The following is a 16,360-nucleotide window of genomic DNA, read 5'->3' on the forward strand; positions in this document are numbered from 1 at the left end:
CAGTGTTCGCAAACATGTATCTTTGCAAGGAAATCACTTCCTTTTTCCCATCACACAGCTGCGGCTGTTTCCTGAACTGCCCCGGCATCCCCCTCACAGAGGCTGGCGCAGATTAGGCGGTGAAAGAAAAAGACTCGGGACGAGATGTTCGCTGAACTGATGGCCTGCTCCAGAGCCGAGGCGGCCCAGCAGAGCCAGTGGAGGGAGACCCTCTCTCAGCAGCAGCGCTCACACAGCAAACGGGAGGACAGGTGGCGGCAGGAAGACCAGCAGGCGACTCAAACGCTGCTTGGACTAATGAGGGAGCAAACGGACACGCTCCGGCGCCTTGTGGATGTTCTGCAGGACCGCAGGCAGGAGCAGAGAGCCCCCCTGCACTGTATCTGCAACCGCCCTCCCCCGCCACAAAGTCCTGTCCCCCCCTCACCCAAAATCACAAGACGGAGAGGCGCTAGGGGCCGTGAAAACTGTCACTCCACCCCAGCAGAGCGCTCATGTACCAAACAGCTCTCATTCCCTAAAGTATGAGAATTGCTTCCCTTCCTGGCTCACCCGATCCAAAATCCCAGTTTCATCCCCCAACTGTGTAGCTGAGTATTAAAAATAGTTTGCTGTTCATTACTGTTTCCGTCATGTTTCTTTGCAGAAGACTTTGTGTGAAGGGGAGATAGGGGTTTGTTAATTGCATAGGACAGCCACCATTACCAGGGTACAGACATGGGGGCAGGATCAACAGCAGGTCACACACAGAGTGCAGTCACTAGGCACCCGGGTCACTCTGGGAGGTGTCTGCTGCCCCAGGTCAGTCTGGGAGGTGTATGCTGCCCCAGGGTCCGAGCGCCTGGCATCCACAAATGGCAAGGCAGGCTGCCCTTACCATGCCCTTCCACCCTAGCCATGAACCTCTCCGATGCCCTGAGCCCCACCCAGAGCCATCATCCCCCTACACCTACTCACCCTTCCCACACACCCCTCACCCCTTCCTGCAAACCCACCCCTTCCTGCACACCCTCCTGTAACCGTCCTCCCCCCAGAGACCGCTGTAGGAGCAGGAGCCTGTCAGTCCTCGAGTGTAGAAGCGGTCTGTACATCACTGCACACCGTACCCACCACAGTCTGCGTCCCTGTTTGAACCCTTTAACGCAAATTCGTTAGTAAAGAAAACTTTGTGAATTAAAAATGTTCCAATAACTTTATTTTTAAACGTCTGTTGGAAGGGGGGAAACCTGGTGAACGGGGTATGTAACTGCTGAAAAAAGTCAATAGTAACTGAAACAGGGGCAGGTTCAGCTTCTCTGTAAAGAGACTGGACAGTCATAGGTTACCCTGCTCTCTGAGGAACCTAGCTTTCAAAGCCTCCCGGATGCACAGCGCTTCCCGCTGGGCTCTTCTAATCGCACGGCTGTCTGGCTGAGCGTAATCAGCAGCCAGGCGATTTGCCTCAACCTCCCATCCCGCCATAAAGGTCTCCCCCTTGCTCTCACAGAGATTGTGGAGCACACAGCAAGCTGCAATAACAATGGGGATATTGGTTTCGCTGAGATCCGAGTGAGTCAGTAAGCTCCTCCATCTCCCCTTGAGACGTCCGAAAGCACACTCCACCACCATTCTGCACTTGCTCAGCCGGTAGTTGAAGAGCTCCTTGTCACTGTCCAGGGCACCTGTATAGGGCTTCATGAGCCAGGACATTAGCGGGTAGGCTGGGTCCCCAAGGATCACTGTAGGCATCTCCACATCCCCAACAGTTATTTTGTGGTTCGGGAAGAAACTACCTTCCTGCAGGCGCCTAAACAGAGCAGAGTTCCTGAAAACACGCGCGTCATGAACCTTGCCCGACCACCCAACATAGATGTTGGTAAAACGTCCCCTATGGTCCACCAGTGCTTGCAGCACCATTGAAAAGTAGCCCTTTCGGTTAATATACTGGCTGGTCTGGTGGGCCGGTCCCAGGATAGGGATGTGAGTCCCATCTATAGCCCCACCGCAGTTTGGGAATCCCATCGCGGCAAAGCCATCTATGACGACCTGGACGTTTCCCAGGGTCACTACCTTTGAGAGCAGTAGGTCAACGATTGCGTGGGCTACTTGCATCACAGCAACCCCCACGGTAGATTTGCCCACGCCAAAGTGGTTCGCTACTGACCGGTAGCTGTCTGGCATTGCAAGTTTCCAGAGGGCTATGGCCACTCGCTTCTGCACACTCAGGGCTGCTCGCATGCGGGTGTCCTGGCGCTTCAGGGCAGGGGCCAGCAAGTCACACAGTTCAAGGAAAGTGCCCTTACGCATCCTGAAGTTTCGCAGCCACTGTGATTCATCCCAGACCTGCAGCACTATGCGGTCCCACCAGTCCGTGCTTGTTTCCCGGGCCCAGAATCGCCGTCCCATAGCATGAACGTGACCCATTGCCACCATGATCTCCGCGGCGCGGGATCCCGTGCTTTGTGAGAGGTCTGTGCCACTCTCACACTTCATGTCCTCACCGCGCTGCCGGAGCCTCCTCTCTCTATTTCTCAGCAGCTGACTGTGGAAGAGGTGGACGATAAGGTGCGAGGAGTTGACAACATCCATAAGTGCAGAGATGATCGAAGCGGGCTCCATGCTCGCAGTGCTGTGGCGTCCGCGCTGTCACTGACCAGAAAAGTGCGCGAACAGATTTCCCGCCGGCGCTTTCAGGGAGGGAGGGCGGGAGTGACGGTTGAATGACGGCAGTTACCCAAAACCACCCTCGACACATTTTTCCCCCAGCAGGCATTGGGGGCTCTACCCAGCATTCCAATGGGAAGCGGGGACTGCGGGAACTGTGGGATAGCTGCCCAGAATGCACCGCTTCCAATGTCGACGCTTGCCCCGTTAGTGTGGACTCACAAAGTCGAATTAGTATCCTTAGTGTGGATACACAAATTCGACTTCATAAGGTCGAATCCACAAATTCGACCTAAGTTAAATCGAACTACTCTTGTAGTGTAGACATACCCTTAGAGACTAACAAATTTATTTGAACATAAGCTTTCGTGGGCTAAAGCCCACTTCATCGGATGCACAGACTGGAACATACAGTAAGAAGATATTTATATATACAGAGAACATGAAAAGGTGGAAGTAGCCATACCAACTGTAAGAGGCCAATCAATTGAGATGAGCTATCACAGTGGTTCTTAAACTTCTGTCCTGGTGACCCCTTTCACGTAGCAAGTCTCTGAGTGTAACCTCCATTATAAATTAAAAACACCATTATAAATGCTGGAGACAAAACGGGGTTTGGGGTGGAGAGTGACAGCTCGCAACCCTCCATGTAATAATCTTGTGACCCCCCCTGAGGGGTCCTGACCCCCAGTTTGAGAACCCCTGAGGTATCATCAGCGGGAGAAAAAAAAAAAGAAAAACTTACAGTTGGTATGGATGCTTCCACCATTTCATGTTCTCTGTATGTATAAATATCTTCTTGCTGTAAGTTCCATTCTATGCATCCAATGAAGTGGGCTTTAGCCCACTAAAACTTATGCTCAAATAAATTTGTTAGTCTCTAAGGTGCCACAAGGACTCCTGTTCTTTTTGTGGATACAGACTAACACGGCTGCTACTCTGAAACCTGAGGATGTAGTTAGTCTAGTGAATCCGGGAGCTGAGGAAGGATTTTTTTTCCAGACAAGTGAAGTAGAAATTTAATTTTATTTTAAACTATTGAATAAGTTAGGAAACTTATTACTCTTTGCTCATGAGCGAATTTAAAAAAGTATGGCTGATTTTTTTCTTCAGAATTTTTTAGACGGGGTTGTGCAGTGGGGAGGAAAGGGGAGACTGGCAAATTCTGCAGAATTTGCCACTTACCTGCAGGATTTTCAGTGGCTCCTATCCTACCCCACTCCCCAAAGTCACACAGTCCCTCGTGATTCTGCCATCACTGATACTCTGTATTAATGACAACTCACTTCACCCCAGAAAGCCCACATAAACAGGCTTCCTGTGTATGAAGTGCAGTGGACAGAGCTGGGAAGAAGAAATCTACCCATGTTAACATGAGGTCAGGGTATTGACTGCAATGCAATTCTCCCACACTACACAACGTTCTGTACATACTCCTCCCTCCTGTGCTCAGATCTAATCACTTCCTGTACACAGCTCCTCCTAAAGTCCTATTTACTCTCATTTGACCTGAAACGACTATGAGACCTTTTCATCATAGGAAGATTCTATTCTCCAAGCAACCGAAGTGGGGCTTTAGGGCCACTTGATACACTGACGACTTTGCTCTGTCAGGCAGTTTAAGTGGTGCAGAAGTGCTTACACTGGCCCTTGGACATGGCTTATTTTTAAAGTTAATAAGTTGTTTACTTAACCGCTTACAGCAAGGAAATGGAATATGTAAGAATATCTGCCGAAGCTTTAATAATTGTCATAAATTGGGACCAGTGAAACTGTTTCCAAGACTATTTAAATGTGTCAGAGAGCCTCTAGAGTAGATTTACCAACTCGTTTTTCAAAATAACTTCATCGCCCCTTGCCAACACTGCAATTCATAGTTGTAAGCAAAACGTAAAAACAAAAACAAACATACCCCTTTGATCTGTGAAGCGTCTGTAGCTAGTCTGGTTAACAAAACCCCTGTGGCATTTTTAGGATCGTCGTACCAGCCAATCTCCTGCAAGGGAACAGACGGTTCCGTTATTTTTGCTTTTGCAAGTGAAATGTTCTTACCATAACTCAGAGTGGTCAGGGTCATTAGTACAATATATGGACATTTAAAGCTTGACTAGCACGTGTGCATGGGGGAGAGAGAGAGCCAACATAAGCACTAAGATACTCACTCTTCTTCTGTGATGAGCAACATTTGTCAGATAAACTGAAAACGATCTTAAAATAAATTTTTCTTACCCGCAGAACATTTGGGTTTTTTGGTAGTTTTCCCTCTCCTTCCCTATCCCCTTAGAATGCTCCTGTGCATATGCAGAACCCTGTGATACCAAGTGCTACCAATGGGTGTGGAGGGTGCCTAAGGCCTGGTCTACACTAGGCGTTTAAATCGGTTTTAGGAGCCTAAAACCGATTTAACGCCACAACCGTCCACACTAGGAGGCACCTTATATCGATTTTAATGGCTCTTTAAATCGGTTTCTGTACTCCTGCCCGACGAGAGGAGTAGCGCTAATATCGGTATTAACATATCGGAATAGGGTTAGTGTGGCCGCAATTGACGGTATTGGCCTCCGGGAGCTATCCCACAGTGCACCACTGACCGCTCTGGACAGCATTCTCAACTCGGATGCACTGGCCAGGTAGACAGGAAAAGCCCCGCGAACTTTTGAAATTCATTTCCTGCTTCGACAGCGTGGAGAGCTCATCATCACAGGTGACCACGCACAGCTCATCAGCACAGTTAACAATGCAGTCTCCTGAGAATCGAAAAAGAGCCCCAGCATGGACCGCTCGGGAGGTAATGGATCTGATCACTATATGGGGAGAGGATTCAGTGCTAACAGAACTGCGTTCCAAAAGACGAAATGAAAAAGTATTTGAAAGAATTTCTAAGTCTATGACGGATAAAGGCCACAGCAGGGACTCCGTGCAGTGCAGAGTGAAAGTTAAGGAGCTCAGACAAGCCTACCAGAAAACCAAAGAAGCAAACGGAAGGTCCGGGGCAGGTCGAAAAACATGCCGCTTCTATGATGACCTGCATGCAATTTTAGGGGGCTGCGCCACAAGTACCCCACCCCTGACCGTGGATTCCGAGGTGGGGGTTGTAATCTCTGCCATGTCAGACGGGGAAGATGAAGAGGAAGAAGAAGAGGAAGACCTCGCAGAGAGCACACAGCACTCCGTGACCCCCAGCAGCCAGGAGCTTTTTATCACCCTGACGGAATTACCCTGCTCCCAGGCCTCACAAGCAACTATTCCAGAGAATGACGCCATGGAAGGGAGCTCTGGTGAGTGTACCTTTGCAAATAGCAAACAGTGTTTTTTAAGCAAGCCTTTTTTAATGATTGATTTGCCCTGAGGACTTGGGACGCATTCGCAGACAGTATAGTTACTTAGAAAAGTTTGTTAACATGTCCGGGGATTGAGAGGAAATCCTCCAGGGACATCTCGATGAAGCGCTCCTGTAGGTACTCCAGAAGCCTTTGCAGAAGGTTTCTGGGCAAGGCATCCTTGTTCCGCCCACCATGGTAGGACACTTTACCATGCCATGCATGTAGCAAGTAATCAGGTATCATTGCGTGGCAAAGCATAGCGGCGTATGGTCCCGGTGACTGCTGGCATTCAAGAAGCATGCGCTCTTTATCTTGTTCTGTTATCCTCAGCAAAGTGATATCGTTCAGGATAACCTGGTTAGAAATCAGGAATTTAAGTAAGGGGGGGTGGCCATTTTTCTACTGGGTTCGTGGAATGCAGCATCTTAAAAAAAACACTTTCCTGCACGTAGCGAAGCGGGGGGAGGGGAGGAGTGAAATGCCGATGATCTTTTCTGTTTGGTCACCGGCGAGGCGATCTTCCCCAAGCTACCGGACAAGCAGTGGGTGGGGGGGAGGGGGAAGGTTGTTGATTAGCAGGGAGCTAGCGTGGTATTAGCCATGCGTTGGGGGGGAGGGGTAAATCACTGAGACAGTGGCTTACCATGGCCGCATGCAAGCTGAATTCTGATGCCTGGACCTGTGTCTGAGATCTGTAACCCAAGAGTTGCAAGCAGGCACTATTAAGATGAAAAATGCGACCTTGTAGGGAAATCACATGTGCTATGTAAGGTGAATAGTGCTTTTCACTGTGAAAGAGTATAACCATTGTTCTGTAAAATGTATCTTTCTAAATATTTATCTCCCTCATGCAGCTGCAAATATTTCAAGCGTCCCTCCTCCATCCCAAAGGCTAGCACAGATAAGGCGGAGGAAAAAGAAGACGCGAGATGAGATGTTCTCGGATATTATGGAAGTTACACGCAATGAAAGAGCTCATCTGAATGAGTGGAAGGACGTGGTTTCAAATTACAGGAAAGAGGCCAGTGAACGTGAGGACAGGAGGGATGAACGTGAGGACAGGAGGGACAACCGAGATGAGAGGTGGCGGCAGGAAGACCGGCAGGAAAATCAGCGGTGGCGGCAGGAAGATCAGCGGTGGCGGGATGCAACTCTGGGGCTGCTGCGTGATCAAACTGACATGCTCCGGCGTCTTGTGGAGCTTCAGGAACGGCAGCAGGATCACAGAGTGCCGCTGCAGCCCCTGTATAACCACCCTCCCCCCTCACCATGTTCCTTAGCCTCCTCACCCAGACGTGTAAGAACGCGTGGGGGGAGGCTCCGTGCACCCGCCCACTCCACCCCCGTGGACAGCCCAACCAGAAGGATGTCGTTACTCTGAATTTTATTTTTTTAATGGCCTTCTCCATCCCTCCTTTCCTCCTCCCAAAGCACACCCTTACTTCTCTCCCTCTTTTTATAATGAATCAATAAAGAATTCATGCTTTTTAAATGAGAGTGACTTTATTTGCATAAGTAAGCTGTACTCGAAGGGGGAGGGGGAGTTGCTTACAGGGACTGAGTCAATCAAGGGGGTTGGGTGTTCATCAACAAACACAGCAGTCACACTGTACCCTGGCCATTGATGAAGCTCGTTTTCAAAGCTTCTCTGATGCGCACCGCTTCCTGGTGTGCTCTTCTAATCTCCCTGGTGTCTGGCTGCGCGTAATCAGCGGCCAGGTGATTTGCCTCAGCCTCCCACCCCGCCATAAAGGTCTCCCCCTTACTCTCACAGAGATTGTGGAGAATACAGCAAGCAGCAATAACATAGGGGACATTGGTTTGGCTGAGGTCTGAGCGAGTCAGTAATGTGCGCCAGCGCGCCTTTAAACGGCCAAATGCACATTCCACCACCATTCTGCACTTGCTCAGCCTGTAATTGAACAGATCCTGACCACTGTCCAGGCTGCCTGTGTATGGCTTCATGAGCCATGGCATCAAGGGGTAGGCTGGGTCCCCCAGGATAACGACAGGCATTTCAACATCCCCAACTGTTATTTTCTGGTCTGGGAAGTAAGTCCCTTGCTGCAGCCGTTTAAACAGAGTAGTGCTTCTGAATATGCGAGCGTCATGAACCCTCCCTGGCCATCCCGCGTGGATGTTTGTGAAACGTCCCTTGTGATCCACCAGTGCTTGCAGCACCATTGAAAAGTACCCCTTCCGGTTTACGTACTGGGTGCCCTGGTGCTGCGGTGCCAAGATAGGGATATGGGTTCCATCTATCGCCCCCCCACAGTTAGGGAATCCCATTGCAGCAAAGCCATCCACTATGGCCTGCACGTTTCCCAGAGTCACAACCTTTCGTAGCAGCAGCTTAGTGATTGCTTTGGCTACTTGCATCACAGCAGCCCCCACAGTAGATTTTCCAACTCCAAATTGATTCCCGACTGACCGGTAGCTGTCTGGCGTTGCAAGCTTCCACAGGGCTATCGCCACTCGCTTCTCTACTGTGAGGGCTGCTCTCATCTTGGTATTATGGCGTTTCAGGGCAGGGGCAAGCAAGTCACAAAGTTCCATGAAAGTGCCCTTACGCATGCGAAAGTTTCGCAGCCACTGGGAATCGTCCCACACCTGCAACACAATGCGGTCCCACCAGTCAGTGCTTGTTTCCCGGGCCCAAAATCGGCGTTCAATGGATAGAATCTGCCCCATTACCATCAGGATCTCCAAAGCGCCGGGGCCCGCGGTTTGAGATAATTCTGTGTCCACGTCCTCATCACTGTCATCGCCGCGCTGCCGTATCCGCCTCTTACTCGCCTCGGTTCGAAGGTCCTGGTTCAGCATATACTGCACGAGAGTGCGCGAGGTGTTTAAAACATCCACGATTGCGGTATGGAGCTGAGCAGGGTCCATGCTTGCTGTGCTATGGCGTCTGCACGGTTCACCAAGCAAAAAAGGCGCGAAACGGTTGTCTGCCGCTGTCAGGGAGGGAGGGAGGGGTGAGGCTGTACCCAGAACCACCCGCGAAAATGATTTTTGCCCCATCAGGCACTGGGATCTCAACCCGGAAATGCCAAGGGGCGGGGGAGGCTGCGGGAACTATGGGATAGCTACGGGATAGCTACCCACAGTGCAACGCTCCAGAAATCGACGCTAGCCTCGGACCATGGACGCACACCACCGTTTTAATGTGTTTAGTGTGGCCGCGCACACTCGATTTTATAAAATCTGTTTTACAAAACCGGTTTATGCAAATTCGGAATAGTCCCGTAGTGTAGACGTACCCTAAGTGTTCACCCACAGAGAATCCTCAGCAAGGAAGAAAGAGAGGTGTGTCCTTTCCCAGGGATCCATCAGGAGGGAGTATCCAAGGACAGTCATGTTGCAATAGTATTATTGTAAATCAGTCCTGATCCAGCTGGTCATCTTGACTAGAGAAACCACTCTAGTGAGCAAAGATGATGCTTTGAGAACCTACACCTGTTATGATATGGTCCGTTTGCTATGGAGTTGGATGCAAACAGACCTAAACCTATTTATCTACACATTTATATCATGAACATCAGGGTCAGATACAGATTTATCTTCTGTTTTGCTAATCTTTGCAAATATACCAATGCACTCAGATACATGCATGTTTTATACACTCTTCAGTATGGTCAATATTGAAAGAGATGGCATCAAAATTAGACTGCTCTCCTACCAGCACTGAGTTAATTTGTACATGCTTTTGCTTTATTTTGTTTCGCTCACAGACTTGCCACTTGCGCAGTGTTGAAGTGTCACTAAAAGGATGGGTTCTCTCGAAGCCATGTTGGAGGGAGGCTCTACACAGACTGCAGGGAACCAGGAATTTTCATGGTGTTATACAAATATCACCCCACAAAAGCCACCTGGTTCACATGGCAGGAGTGCTGCATATTTGCTGTCTATCGCTCTGACCCAGAAATGAGGCCCGTACCTGCTGAAGCAATGCTTTGAATGACAAAGATCGCAATCTCTTGGTCAGAACTTCCCCAGACTTTCCAAACATGAATCCCTGAAATGGGAGAATGGGAAATACAACAGTTGAATTGTATGTGCTGGGCTGTACAGTCATATTTAGAACAACCTGCTGTAAATGTGATGATATTTCAACCGTTCAGCCACACAGTTTACAGAACCTACATAGTGTTTTGGGAGATGGTTTCAGATGTTAGTTTAAAGCTGGTGAAAGGTACCACACACATTCCTGGAAACTGAAGTTTCATCGTACACCCCACCCACATGCTTCCGCAGTCAGCTGTAGAGGTCAGCAGTGGAGTCACCTTCCCTGCTTACTCATTCCTTAGCCTCACTACTCACACTGCTATCTAACAGTGCCGACTGGGACGGTGTTTTTTGTAGCGTACACAGCAATGTAGTGGAACTGGGCTGTGCCCAAACGCATTTCCCCTAGGACACAGAACGGTCAGCAGCATCTTTCAGGCATTGCTGCCTTGGGCTGCTTTGTAACTAGCAATCGGGAAGGGTAAGGCTCTGTATTCCATACCAGCCACTTGAGCCATTCAGTGGCTTGACTCTGGAACAGTTTATAAGAAACATAGTGAATCATGGCTGGGGGGGGGGGCGGGGAAGTGGGGCAATTAGCCCCAGGCCTCGGGCCCCACAGGGGCCCCCATGAGAGTTTTTTGGGGGCCCTGGAGCGGGGTCCTTCACTTGCTCCGGGGACCCCAGAAAACTCTCGCTTCTTTCACTCCGGGTCACAGGCAATTTGGCGGCGGTGGGGTCCTTCTGCTCCGGGACCCGCCGCTGAAGACCCCAGACCCCCTGAATCCTCTGGGCAGCCCTGTAGTGAATACAAAGATGCATTATGTCCCCAACATTCCTCTCAACGAGATCTGAAAATCTGGACCATAATGTATGTGACCAGATACTCAGCTTTGACTTTTCAATGTAGTGAAGTTTACCTGGATGATGTGTGTTACTAAGCTGATCACTGCCAGGACAAGAAACATTAGAGAAAGCAACGTGGTGTTTTTGCTCCTTTTTTCAGGATCTGTTTCTTGAAAAGCCTAAGTAAGAAAAGCACAAAGTGACCACCAGTTACAATAGCTCAGGAAACACTGTAGAAACTATTGAACTTCACCTTCTCTCAGCTCTTCTTCAGCACCTGACTTCTGCCACCCCTCAGCTTTCTGTTGCTGGCCAGGAGGTCACTCCACCTCTCCCAGCTGACCTGCCTCTCATCAGCTGCTCCTTCTCTAACCCTCCACCAGACCGTCCCCTCATTTGCCTGTGAGCTGCAGTTCCACTAAACCCTGCCTCCAGGCTGCCACTTCACCAGCTCTCATCTGCCTTCCACTGAATGCTGTCACTCCGTCAGACCATCCACCACCCCTCCAGCTGACTACAACACCCCTCTTCTCTTGCTGAAGATAAAAGATTCCCTTAACATCTTGCTCCAACCATTCTCCCTGGCTGCTGCTCCAACTCCCAGCAGCTTCCAACAATCATATACTGGAATCCAAAGGAAGACTCCATTTCTTCCCTGCAATGATTCAGGAATCAAGGGGTTAATTATTCAGACAGTTCCATGGATGTCCCTGGTACTTACAAACACGTTGGAATGCAAGGTACCTTGAAGGAGCTTACTGTCCAAAGAGAACGGGTACAATGCAAAAAGCAGGGTCAGGTACAAGGCAGGGAGCCTGCACAACAGTGGAGCAGGGTAAATGAAAACTGAGTTTCATAAGGGAAGGTGATTTGCTTCTCTGGAAAGGTGAAGTCATTCCAAATATGGGGCTAGAAAATAGGCAAGAAGTCCCAAGTGGGGAGAGGAGATCAAGGGCTTGATCAAGTTCCTACTGAAGTCAATGGAAAGACTCCAGTAGAGTTCAGTGACAGTGGGAGCAGAAGGAGGCTCTAAGGCATCACCAAAGAGGACTAGCTGGAGGGATGGGCAGGATTTAAAGTTCTGCATTTGTGCCTGGTTCAAGTTAGTTTACCATACAGTTTTGATACTTACCCCAATGATTTTTCCATATATAACAGAAAATGCAGGGTGGACGCCACCAGAGAAGGCAGCAGCAATCACGCCAAAGAATATATGCAGCCACTCAGGTTTGTTCAGAGCCAGAATACTGGAATAAGGCACAGCAGGGAGATTTTCCCCCTACATAAGAGATAAAATTCAGCTGTTCACTGAAAGTTGTGGAACATGACAATTTCCTCAGCTAGGGGGTAAATCAGTAAACTGTCCTAGCAACTGTTCACAGATAATTCACCCCAGCCTGCAATGTACACACTGAATGAGCAAACGTACTGAAGATTTGCCGCTCTGTAATTTAAGGTCTTAAAACTGCAATTGTAAATAAAAAAAAAACTGCAGGCATCAATTTAACAAAAGGCTAACTGGGGGGTGGGTGGGATGGGGACTATATAGTTCAGTGAAATGTCAGATAAAGTTGCAGTCCATGGTCACTGACCCTAACACATGAATCATTATAATGACCTAAAAAGTCTCACTGTTCTGAGCACAAAAAAATCAGTCTAGTTCAGCCTTTGCTAAATGCTAGTGGGTTTGCAGTAATACAATTGCGTTGACTTATGTCAGGTAGTCTGTTTTGTCTTTTACAAAATACAGACCATGAATCAATACCAGATGCATGGAAAACACATATGAAACAGTGATTTAGGCTTCATCTCCCTTGAAAAACACATGGCAGCTCAATTCAGCTTCACTGAGCTATTCAAAATGTCCATACATTTGTTGAGGAAGTTGTGGAAAATGACATGAAAACATAAGAACTGGTACAAATTATTAAATGAGGTTCTGAGCCAGTTGTGATGGCCTCGCCTGATTATCTTTGCCTGTGTTACAGATACTGGAAAAGCCTGCCCACACTTTAACCATACAAGCCTGCTGAACTTTGTGACATCAATAATTTCATGTCTTTCAATCTGATTTCTTCACTTTACTGCAAACAGTATGAATTCTGAAGCCATGTATCTTGCCATCTACCGTATTTCCTCTGACAAGGCCCAAATGCAACAGTTATGAATTGACAAAAAAAGTGTGTTCTGGACTTCTGGGCGATACATTGTAAGAATGGATCCAGTTGCTGCTTATTGTTCGCATCATGTTCTACCAGTAGACTGTACTATAATATAAAAAGAGCTCCTAGAAGAGGGTTTCTTCACTGGTGGGTTGTGACCCAAAATTGGGTCATCTGAATGTGTTGAAGGATCACAGGGCTGGCTGGGCTCAGCTTCCCATTCTGGGCTTTCTGACCAGATGCACATGGTCACAACACCACTCTCACAAATTTGGCCAATCAGGGGAGCCAGGCCAAATCTGAGCAGTGCTGCAACCTCTGTGGAGTAGGGAGCCAAGCCCAGCTAGTCCTGCGGGACAGGAGCTAGGATCTGTCTCAAGACTGATTTGTTTACACCTGTGTTTTCCCTGAAGATTCCCAATTCAAGTATTCGCCCAGGTCAATGCTGCATATGACAGAATCATAGCAAAGGTGACATGGATTAAGATCTGTTTAAAAAAGAAAATAGAATGACCTTTGTTGCTATTCTCACAAACTATCACTAAACTTTAGGATTAAACTGAATTGTAACACTAACCTCTTTCTCCTTTGTTTTCTTCTTTTCAGACGACGTTTTCTTAGAAGAGGTCTTTCTGCTTGTATGCCTTCCGGATCTCTTAGGAATGCTTCCCATCTCAGTGATTCCTGGTTTTTCAAAACCACCAAGATCAGTCAGATTCTCCATCCTGAGATCATCTAAATCCTCTTCCTCATAGTCTTCATCTTCTGTCTCTTCATCGCTTTCTGACATCTCATTTTGAGTGTTTCCACCATGACCCTAGTGACAAGCAAGGAATAGTGATACACAGTCATAAGACAGTTTGTAGCAAGGGAAAGGAACATGTACTTGGTATGGAAACAAACAAAACCACCACCACTTTGGTTACATTGTCACTTTCATATGGTAGTTTGTATAGGCCAAGTATTCTGCCAGTATAAGTTGGTGCAGTTGCAACTTACACCAGCAGAGAATTTGGCTCTGTATGCCCCCCCGCACTATCTATATAGTTCTGTGATGATGTCATCCACCTCTTTTGCTCAGTTATGTTTGACTCATTACACTGTGTAAATGTGAAGCTACCGGTGAAAAACAACCACTTCCAACTCAGAAACAAGATTGACTGATCAACTTTCACTAAACTAGAAAATATGCAGAAACTGCAAAGCGAAAATGGCCCAGCTTTTTCAGTGCAGAACTTGCATGTGTCAGCAATAGTATCAGTGAGATCATAGGCGCCAACACTGTGGGTGCTCAGTGGCTCAAGCAGCCACCAAAAAAAATAGGGGGTGTTCAGCACTTGCAGGGCTGGATAATCTTTTGTGGGCCCCAGCGCCTGGACTGTGGCCCTTCCCCAGTGGCCCACCCACCACTCCGCACCAAGGCCCCTCCCCCGATTGGCCTCTTCCTCCCCAAGGCCCCATCGCACTCAAACAAGAGGCCCCGCTGTTGCTCAGCCTCTTCCCCGAGGCTCGCCTGTGCTCTGCCCAGAGGTGCCACCCCTGCTCAGCCTCCCTCCCTCCCACCCCCGAAGCCCTGCCCACAGGTCACAAGAGAGGGGGAGGGGGACGGAGAGGAGCACCCTCCAGCAAATTCAAAAATCAGCACCTGTGAGTGAGATATGCAGATAATTTTCTGGAGTAGAGAGATGGCCAGTAAATCTGAAGCATTTAGTCAGGAGTGCTCTATCACATCTCATTACCTGCTGCATCACAAGAGAATAGTAGACACCCTTCTGTGTCATGAGTTCATTGTGTGCTCCCTGTTCAACAACAACACCGTTGTGAAATCCAGCGATAATGTCAGCTGTTCGGATTGTGGAGAGCCGGTGAGCTATCACAATGGTGGTACGTCCAGTCCTAGCCTTACCGGGGGAAAAAACAGAGAGATTTGTTTTAAAATGTGGTGAACCCCCCACCCCAGAAAATCCCTACCTAACAGTGTGGAAAATACAAGCGTAAAAGCCCTGGTGATCCTCTATAGCTGATCAATATTTCCATGCCTGCTGTCTGATTTAACAACCAAAGGACACTTCTGATTACAAAATCCACATTTATAATAATGACAGGGGAAAGTGGATTAATTTTATAGGCTGTGCAGGTACTCACTGCCTATAGCTAAGGTTGCCTGACACTTCCAATTGTAAGACCTGTTGTCAGATGCTTATAACTTTGCCAAGATTTAATTATTTGGGATGAAACTTTCCATGCTGATATCTGCCTCACCTTCTTCTCCTCCCCCCCCACCTATTTTAGCAAAAATGGTTCAATGATTTCTCAAAATGAGGTTAGAGAAAAATAATGTTGTTTTGCCCATATTAAAAAATTCTTATAACTGTTTAATTGAGAAGCTTTATCACCTAAATGCTTGAGAGCAGGGATATGAAATTTGGAGGAGATGAGCATGGCTCACTGGTATCAGGGATGTGCCTTTTACCATTCCCATGAAAATCTGCCCAAATTTTGGGGGCCGAGATATGAGGCTCTGAACATCTCAATTTGCATGTGCTCAGTAGAGACTTATTAGAGTTCAGCAGCTAAATTCCCCAAAGAAACAGTCTGAGCTCACTGCATTGTATGACAGGAGTGCACATGCACCATCCCCACACAGTGACTAAGCATGTTCCTGCCCAGGATTGTAGGGGCTGAGCAGGACTTTCCCTACAATTTCTCCTCCCTATAGTCAGGGGGAGTTGTGGTCCCCAGTGTGACAATCTACCTGGAGTGTCAGGTGATCAGGCTGACGCAGCAGGATTAATAAAATAAAATACAGCAGAGAGTGCTGGGAATGCTCCCACGTCGCTCAGGGGAAGAGAGAAAGCATTAGGGCCCCAAGCCCTAACCCACCTTCATACTCACACAAGCAGTACCCAAAGCAGGCCAGGCCTGGGTGTAACGTAAGAAGAAGAGGGGACGGGGTGGACGGGAGTTCTTGCCCTGGGTCCAGGTCGTCCCAGGGATCCACTGTAATCTCCAAGTTGCCCCAGCTTTCAGGAGGGTCCTGGGCTTCTTTCGGGGGGGGTTTCAGTCAGGGTCCTCTATTCCTGGTGCTCTTTGTACCAGTTCAAACAGGCTTGATATGGTTTCTTTCCCTTTCCCAAAGCATCCCAGCTCCAGGGACGCCTGTCTGGCTCCCACTCATGTTGTCTCGTCTGTGTTTTCAGCCTCTGCAGCCCTGGGCTTTGTTTTCCTCTTTGCTGGTTTTGCTGTCCTGCAGGTGCAGGTCTGTGTAGTTGGTTTTTCACGGCCGCTTGGGCAATTTTCAGGCCCCCGTCTTTCTCGGCTGTCAGCCAAGTCTTGGCTGCGAGCAGTGTCGTTGGGCGGAGGACAGTGTTTTATCTT

At 48.5% G+C, this 16,360-nt stretch overlaps 1 protein-coding gene across 1 annotated transcript in view; it reads right to left on the reverse strand.

The window, feature by feature from the left end:
- Nucleotides 1–16,360, reverse strand: part of LOC123363991 (ATP-dependent translocase ABCB1-like) — a 63,983-nt gene that overhangs the window by 23,501 nt on the left and 24,122 nt on the right. Inside the window, 6 exon segments of the mRNA XM_045005672.1 lie at nt 4,556–4,639; nt 9,907–9,984; nt 10,895–10,999; nt 11,953–12,099; nt 13,560–13,799; nt 14,722–14,883. Of these exon segments, the coding sequence (XP_044861607.1) occupies nt 4,556–4,639; nt 9,907–9,984; nt 10,895–10,999; nt 11,953–12,099; nt 13,560–13,799; nt 14,722–14,883 (816 nt within the window).

The sequence above is a fragment of the Mauremys mutica genome, chromosome 2 (assembly GCF_020497125.1).
Source record: "Mauremys mutica isolate MM-2020 ecotype Southern chromosome 2, ASM2049712v1, whole genome shotgun sequence".
In the NCBI taxonomy this organism is placed as follows: domain Eukaryota; kingdom Metazoa; phylum Chordata; order Testudines; family Geoemydidae; genus Mauremys; species Mauremys mutica.